Genomic DNA, 9021 nt, shown 5'->3' on the forward strand with positions numbered 1-9021 from the left:
CGACAGGCCAGCGAAGCTCAACAAGAAAAATAGCGACAGAGAGCTAGAGAGAGATAAAAAACAAAGGAGACATTTTTTGTTGGAAGAAAAACATGAAAATTTTTTAGGGGCGGTGAGAAAATGAGAAATGCTAGCGGTCATCAAGACGCAACTGAGCGGCAGTGAAAAAAAAAAGTGAACAAGAACATGTACATTTCCTCCATAAGGGTGATGTTACACGGAACGATCCGCAACGACGATTTTTAGTTCAACACAGCGTTGCAATGTTGGAACAATGTTGTAATTATTCGAAACAATATCACAACAGTGTTGCAACGCTGCCGTGTTGCGCTAAAAATCGTCCTTGCAAAAAAGGTGTGCTGCAAGTGCAAAGCTGCTTTTTGCTAATTAGACCTATTGTTGTTTTTTTCACCCTTCTCGTTGCTTTCGCCGCCTAGCATTAAGGTGATGTTACACGAGACAATTCGCAAGGACGATTTTAGCGCAACACAGCGACGCAATGTTGGAACAATGTTGAAAGCATTCGAAGCAATGTCGCAACAATGTTTGTGACGCTGTATTGGGCTAAAAAAATCGTCGTTGCGAATCTTCGCTTGTAACATCACCTTTACACGATTTTATATTTTGTTTGAGCAAATTATAAATATTATCGAGAGCGATCGCTTTTATCAGAAGGTCTTGTAAACGTACGGGGGTGGGGGATTATAACCGGATTAAAAAAAACCGTTTAAAAACAAGTTACATAACCGTGCTGATCAAAACACTTTTTGAATTTACTCGCTTTTCAAGCTTCAACACTTCGTAAAAGAATCAAGTTTATTTTAACAAAAGCTAGCGGGGGACTTATAACCGGCGATCCGGCGAGGCTTAATAGCTCACTTCGGAAAAAAGTGATAGCCTGGGACCCAAACTAGGCGCGCGCGGATTTATGGGATTATTTAAGGGGAAGTGAATGTAAACAAGCATGGCGGAAAGCGGAGTGGAATGTTCCAGCGGGGTAAAACAGCTCAAAATAGCAAAACGGAAGGTGGGATTGAATAAAAAAAACATGAAAATGTCAAACTGAAGCCTAGGGCGATTTTACTTCGAGAAAAACCAGAAGAATGCAAATCCGTGTGCTATCGGAGTTCAACATCAACAGTAGCGTTCTGAAGCAAAACGTACATATTAGTCTCGATCGCTGGAGACGTCTTGCCTTTGGTATTCTATAAAATGCAAGACCAGGGGAGTTCCTGAAGTTATTTGTGCACAAAGGCACAAAAAAAATTACATGTCTTGTCATACTTCAAGGTGGACTGCTCGACTTGTCCCCCAAATAATCCCATAAATGCACGCGCGCTTAGTTTGGGTCTCAGGCTATCACTCTTTTCCGAAGTGAGCTATTGTAACCGGATGTATATTTTGTTTACAGGCAGATACATACATTCATATTTTATTGGTTCGTCCCCACAGGGCTTTTCAGAGTCAATGTTACAATAATAATTTTAAAAAACACAATTACACACAGAAAGCTAAAAACACGAAAAACAATTAACTAACTAAAGGAGACATCCAGAAGTAGTCGCCCAAGTTACCGCTTAAAACTAGTCACTGATTCGCCTAGCTAGCTTGAGCGGCTGGCTGACCCTAGCTGTAACTCATTCCATAATGACGTCGCTCTATATTCAAGGGCCTTTGGCCACCAGTAGAACGAAAAAGTGGTATGCTTAACATTTCAGAGTTCCTGGTTGTCCTTGTTGAGACGGCCGATCTTTTTACGAACTTTGATATGTTAAGTACAGATGGCCTATAACTGTGGGGCTCTTGTAAGCGGAAGTTTTTGGTATGTCACTGCATTGTGCATTTAACTGGACCAAAGCCTGCAATCTGGAAAGAAAAGATGGGGCATCTACGCTATAATTTGTCAAGTCGCGTTATAATTCAGCACGATGGCTCGTCTGCGAGCGACATAGATTGAGCTAATCCTTTTTTATGATTCGCTACTTTCTGATGGGTATATCTAGCCTGCGTTGCAGACACTCTAAACTTTCGGTATTGTGTAGAGCTATACAAATGGTTTGGACGATGCGTGGTCCGGTTGCAACGCTAGCTAGGGCATATCTAGGCCGCTCGGGATTCTCCCTTTGTTCAAGGAAGCAACGATTTCCCTCTAACTTCTCTCGATTATAAAAAGCAAGAAAAAGAAATTGCCCAATATCTAGCGGTCTTGACCGAAAAGCCTTGGTCAATAACGTCATACTGTAAGTATTAAACTTGGAGAAGAAAACCGTTTTCATGGGTGGTATCGTTGATGCGCGGCTCGAAACGTGTCTTTTTCCTCAAAACGTTTTGTCCTGGAATTCCCTTGTATGCCTTTCTTGATCGACAATCTCAATTCTGGTCGAGAATGGATGTAGACATAATTGGCGAAGTATTTGTGACAGAAAGATCTACTCGACAAATGAAGAAAAAAGAAGAGAAATAGAAACAAACACAGAAACAAAACCAGTGTGTGGAACTTAAATTTTTATTCATGACATCATCGACTTTAATTGAATACTTTTTCCCGAAAATGAATGAGATTCCCCTCAAAAAAGTGGACTAAAAAGGTCTCAAATACTGGTTGAAAAATCCTTATTTTTTGGCTGCCCAGGCGGACTGCAGAATTGATTAAAAATAAATTGAAGAGATTGAAACATCTTCCCATGCGGAAGGTAGAAGAATACTCTGCTTGCTCAAGTATACATTTTATGTTTAGAGAATTATTACTTTTATCCAAAAATCAAAATGTTCGATTATTATGTATATAATTGACCTAGTTAGAAACCAGAAGGGAACTGGAGCCGAAATGCGTCCCGCAATTGTTTTCTGGGATAGTTACTGGGGACGCGCCGGTCAGCTATTGGTCAATTTTTCCCCAGAGGTCATTGCAAAAGTTAACTCGGCCCAGTTCCCTTCTCGTTTTTAAAGTTGCAAATGCAGACTGGCTCAAAGTTTCTTGCAGCACCAAGAAAATTAAAGGCCCACAACTCAGCAAAACTCTTGAAAAGATCACTGTGCCAAAACAAATTATACAAATTCTTGCTCTTTCTTGATCATAATCTCACCTTAATACCCTCCTTGATTGCCAAATACTTTCTTAATCATGTCATTTGAAGGGTTGATATTTCCTAGCACATGTGGGCTGTTTGATTCCAGCTTCCGCCAGACAATCTCTGCTGCTAGCGTTTGAGCCTTGAGTGAAGGATGAAATCCAATAAATGGCTCAAATAATTCAAAAGCATCCCCACCTTTAGATTTCCATTCCTAAAAGAGAGTAACAAAACATATTTTGTGAAATGACTAACATACTAACAACGCCAGCGAATATAACAGAATTAAATTATGTCTGGTCACAAACTGAGAGCGCCATTGTTTTACACTCATCTCTTTTCTCTTTCAAATACAGAAACCACTCACCTTGCAAACAGTTCTTTACTACGGAGATTCCGCTAATATAACGAACGGTAGCAAAGATACAGAAATGTTCTGCTTTATCCTTACTTTTGTTAGAGAAAATAGTTTTTTGTCACAGAGAGGAGGGGGCGGGATGCCTTAACACGTCTGACCTTGTCTTTGGGATGTTTTTCACGTTCCCCCGCTGAATTCTCGTTCCCAGAGCTTCGGTCCTTTTCTCAGCGTCGTGGATCAGAATGACGTTTCCCTCAACCCACTGCGTTCAGACTCGTACCCAGTCGCTATTTAAGTGTTTTTTGGGATGAGAGAAGATTGGGGATTAGGTTGAGGCGCGCGCGGGGTCTCATCCCAAAAAACACTTAAATAGCGACTGGGTACGAGTCTGCGCTGCGTTGAAATATTTCACAAACAACGTGACAGCAACTTTAAAACATTTCAATGTTTACCTCGATTAATTCCTCCAAGGATAAATTCAGGAAATTGACATCAAAATTTTCAAACTTAGTTGTCTTGGCCACAAACTTCAATACTTCAGACAACCGAGCAGCTCGTTCACTAGTTTCATTTCTGATGGTCGCATTAGAATTCAGCCAACCAAAGCAGGGTGAAATCTGCAGACAGTTCAAAAAGTTGAAAAGACTTTCGTATGTCAAGTCTCCTCTCAACTCGCCAACTGGATGGATGTGCTTATGAACAGTTTCATAAATGAATCGACCGTCAACAAGACTTAAGAGAATGACATGACTCCCATTTGGCAGGCGTTTGTCCAAACTTCGCAGTGTTTCCATCACGTTTTTGTGCATTTCCTCAGGGGTTGTCATATTGTGTAAGTCAGCCTCACAAGTGCACACGTCATTTGCGAAAAATGCATAGAACACCAACGCAGGTTGATCACGCTTCTGGTCACGTGCCATGCTCTTGATCAGCAAGTTTGCGTCAAAGGACGCTGCACCATTTCTTGCCAGATTTTGGTAATCTCGATGGTTGCAGTGGTTTCTTTCCCACAACTTCAGGTAAATGGAGTCTATATCATGACCTTTTTCTTCTGGCCACCTGCAGAATAGAGAACCCCGGGCATAAACATTTTTTTGACTTTGAATGGCAAATTCCCGGGGCTGGGGACTCTTGAGCTGTCAAATCCCCCGGGGTGGGGACGAAAAAAGAGGGTAAATGCCCCGTCCTCCGTCAACTCTGTAAAATTTTTCATTGATCGCATAGTCGAGTAGTGTCATTTTAAGCATTTTTTTAATTTTAATGTGCGATTTTTTGTTTCAATTAACGTTTTCCTTTGTAATAGTGCTATTCTAATGAAGACTTCACGCCGTGACGACACCAGTTTATGGTTTTTGTTATAAAGTTAACGTTATTGACATTAAAATTAATAATGTGCTGTTATGAATAGTTTTATATATATGAAAGGATGGTCTTCAAATAATAACAACAACAGAAATTTGATTCAAAAAATACAAAAAAAACGTTGATTCACGTCGATAGCTTCCGATTTCGCTACTCTTACTTTTGAAAGAGGTCATTTACCCCTATGTAATTCTGGCTTGATAAGCAATGAAGAAATGTATGCATAAAATGGAGAAAATACCTTTACAAACCTCTTCAATTTTTTCCCGTCCTTGACAGATGAACCAATCTGCTTGTTTTTTTCAGTAAAATCCTCTAAGTACTTATATTTTGATAGGAAACCGCGTGAGTGTCAAAAGCTCGGGGCTGGCCCCGGGGTTAGCAAATGCCCGGTCTCCGGGCAGTAAAAAATTTGCAAATGCCCCACCACTGGTCCTGACTTGAAGGCGGGCAAATGCCCCTCAGTAGCCCCGGGTGCGGGGCTGGGTGCAGCTGGAATTGACTGATGCATTACTGGGCAAAGACAATTAACACCAAACGATTGTTCAGCGTCAAAATCCAGGTTAATTGAATAAGGAGAAAATTTTTCAAACGCATCATATGATTGTGATGGATGTGATGATCGTATTTAGTTGAGAAAATACTAGCAAACAGAAAGTACTTAGAAACAGCCTAAAGAAAAAACAAAAACTTAGAGGTATTTCCTCCTTTTGGGAAGTTGAAAACAAACTCCTGTTGAACTTGATAATGAGGAATTGCGAAATACAGATAGAGGGCTAAAATTACAATCTTTAGAATTATTTTAACTGAGTAACGCATCTCCTAAAAGTGTCACGCGCGTTTGAATCTAACAAAGACACCGTTGCGGCTGGGGGGGGGGGGGGGGGAGATTGGGGTTGCTCTTCCTTATTTGGCCTAGGCGGGTATGTGCCACTCAACAGGGTATGGGTCAGGGTTTTGACTCTTTAGCCTGTTCCGGGCATTCAGATAGTTTAGATGGGGAAAAAAAAGTGAGCCCTCTCTCTATTTTCGCGCCGCACTCTACTATCTGAACACCCCGGAATTCACTACTTAGCGTCTTGAAAAGGGTGTCTTTTTGGAACGGAAATCTTTACAATGCTTTTTCAAAAAAATCTAATTCCGTAATGTTAGTTTAAAAAATACATAATTCTCGGTGCAAAACTAAATGAATCAGGGTCATGAAATTAGGTCTCTTGTCTTAAACAAGGTAAGAGGTTTGAAGGCCTCGGCGGCAAACCTTCCTTCAAACTTCGCTTGAGTGACCTTCCCAGTGGGGATGGGAACAAACGGGACCCCCAGGTCCCATGAAGGTTACCCTCCCTACCCATAATCACAACCTATGACATTTGGATAGACATACACGTACTATCTTTAGGTCTCTAGTGGTTCGTTTACAGAAACAGAAAATCGAAGTAGCTGTTATCTTGAACGAGGCATTTTTAACCTTTTAATCCCCAATATCAACATGCCTATTCTCCACACTGTTCTTCATACAATTCTTGTGTACTTGTAGGAGAGAAACCTGGGAACAGGCTTGATATTGGGGCTACTAAAAACATTTCCAGCCTGCGGCCAGAGCAGGATTTGAACCCGGGGCGACCAAATCATACGCCTCAATCCTTTCCACTATGCGACCTCCCACAAGCTACTTCATGACTCCTTTTTGCAGCAAGCGGTTACTCGACCTTTCAAGGTATGTAATAGCCCAATTTTGATATATTAAAATACTAACATGACTAAGGGGCTTAAGGGACAAAATTGCAAATTCTTCACGATTCCATTGTCTCGCAATTCCCAGAAAAGACTTGAGCACAAAGTAGTATAAAAACGGCCATATAATACTATTATAAAAAAATACTGGCGATGATACGGGGAGGCTATTTTGTTCAGGCTTCAGGTATGTCAATACCCTGCGAGCAGAGTCAATCACAATCAACTTACGTCATATCTACTTTCGAGAGGCCGTTTATCATCCAAACAAAGCGGAAATAAACAGTGGCATTCAACGGAAACATCTGTCATTCAAACAACTGACGAAATCCTAAATGCCATTGACAAAAAGAAACTGACTGCAGTTGTCCTCCTTGATCTAAGCAAAGCTTTCGACAGTATTGACCATCAAATACTCCTCGCTAAGTTACAGGACATTGGTGCGTCCAGACCTGCGATAAAATGGCTCGGAAGCTATTTAACCTCGCGATACCAATTTGTGCGAATAAATACAACTCTGTCGACCAAACTACCTGTTAGTTCAGGCGTTCCACAAGGGAGCATCCTTGGCCCATTACTCTTTAACATCTACGTTAATGATCTCCCTTCTGTGCCAGAAAATTGTACATCGCAGTGTTACGTCGACGATACCAAACTTCTCATGTCATTTCAACTCCGCGATCAGCACGAAACGATAGAAAAAATGAACAAGGACTTGTTAAGCATTAGGAATTGGTGCTTTGATAATCAGCTTTTACTCAACCCAGATAAAACAAAACTAGTGATATTCGGCAGCCGGCAAATGACTGCTAAGGTTAGCGACTTTAGGCTATTTCTATTGGGGAAGGAACTCGAGCCCGTTAAGGCTGCAAGAGACCTTGGTGTCACACTGGACTCTAACTTAACATATAATGAGCATATTGTTTCTACTGTATCCTCATGCATGTCACGTTTGGGTCAAATTAACCGCGTTAAGCATATTTTTAATAAACACGCGCTAATTATTATTATAAATGCCTTAGTTTTTAGTAAATTATTCTATTGCTCTTCTGTTTGGAGCAATACTACTCAAACTAATCTGGACAAGCTCCAAGCAGTACAGAATTTCGCTTGTCGTATTTTGAGCGGCGCTAAAAAATTCGATCACATAACTCCTTTGCTAAAAGACTTGCGCTGGCTACCAATCAGGCAACAACTTTATTTTCGTTTTGCTGTTCTGGTTTTTAAGTGCATGACGAGTTGTGCTCCGGAGTATTTGACATCAAAGCTCGTTGGAAGATCCGCCGTCTCGACAAGGAATACGAGAAATTCTCAACTTTTGAACATACCACTCTTCCGCACTGCCAGCGGCCAAAGGACCTTTCAATATAGAGCAACCTCTCTCTGGAATGAGTTGCAGCCTGCGCTCAAACTTAGCCCATCCGTGACGGAATTCAAGTGTTTACTCAGGCAAAAGCTTCTTAATGACTGCTTTATTTAATTAATTTAATTAATTTTATTGACCTTTGTCTTCTTTTATCATTGTTATATTCTTATTGTCATGTACTTGGTTTATAATTTTGTAATGTAAAATTGACTCTGAAAAGCCCCGTGGGGACGAGCCAATAAAGTATGTATGTATGTATGTATGTATGTAAGTATCACAGGAAAGGGTAAGGAAAACTGTCTGTTTGGTCCTTCGAGTCCCGAAAGGGATAAAAGACGAATTTAATGCTGTGAAGACAGTGAATTTTAAGTAGTTAAAGCCAGAATGCAAATTTCCAAACTAGTTAATATAAAAGGGATACCGTTTGTCATTTGAAGGTATACGAAAGGGGTATCTTTGCAGTCAAAAATGTTACATAAGAGGGTAAGAGGTCGGACCTCGTGGGGCGCCTCTCAGTATAAAACTTTGTTGACCTACCCTCCCCCCCGGGATGTTTACTCATCAGACGGGGGTTTAACAACCGTTTCGAGTAACATGTCAGTGGCATGTATTAATTTATGGCTCTTGTTTAGCTAGCTTACCTGGACTCTCTTAAGTATCCAGAAAAACCAGACAGCTGAGGCCAGTCGAACTCATTTCCGAGGATAAAGGAAAAATTTTGAAAAACTTTACCCGAAATCAGCCGTGCTGTTACCCACTCTGGTGGAATATGGAAATTCGCTGCAGCTGAATCACCAACAACAATCAAACCAAGATACCCAGTGTCTGAAAAATAATTGTTAAAACTAACATTCAATTTTTTTCTCACTGAAAAAAGCCTGGTATCAAGGAGCCTAAAGACAGCATTTTAGGGGTATTGCATGGCTGATGAGTATCTTTTTTCAAGTCGATTTTCTGTGCAAGAAGGATTTACTCAAAAAGAATAATAAAATAAAACAAAACTCCGACCCAGAGTTCATCAATTCTTAAAAGGACAGCCTACTTTGCGCCTACAGGCTCAGGTAGGCTAAGAATGACCAATCCAACCAATCTTACCAAGGGTGCTCCGGTTGAGACATTCTCACCACGCCTAA

General features: G+C 40.8%; 1 protein-coding gene across 1 annotated transcript in view; it reads right to left on the reverse strand.

The window, feature by feature from the left end:
* Positions 1–2485: 2485 nt before the first annotated feature.
* The window catches only part of LOC140933611 (acyloxyacyl hydrolase-like), an 8228-nt gene continuing 1692 nt past the window's right edge, over positions 2486–9021 (reverse strand). The window contains exons 2-4 of the mRNA XM_073383216.1: positions 8530–8713; positions 3882–4488; positions 2486–3285 (exon numbers count right to left, since the gene is read on the reverse strand). Coding sequence (XP_073239317.1) covers positions 3088–3285; positions 3882–4488; positions 8530–8713 — 989 coding nt within the window. The 3' untranslated portion in view covers positions 2486–3087. The remainder of the gene's footprint in view (positions 3286–3881; positions 4489–8529; positions 8714–9021) is intronic.

This window comes from Porites lutea, chromosome 4 (genome assembly GCF_958299795.1).
Source record: "Porites lutea chromosome 4, jaPorLute2.1, whole genome shotgun sequence".
Taxonomy (NCBI): Eukaryota; Metazoa; Cnidaria; class Anthozoa; order Scleractinia; family Poritidae; genus Porites; species Porites lutea.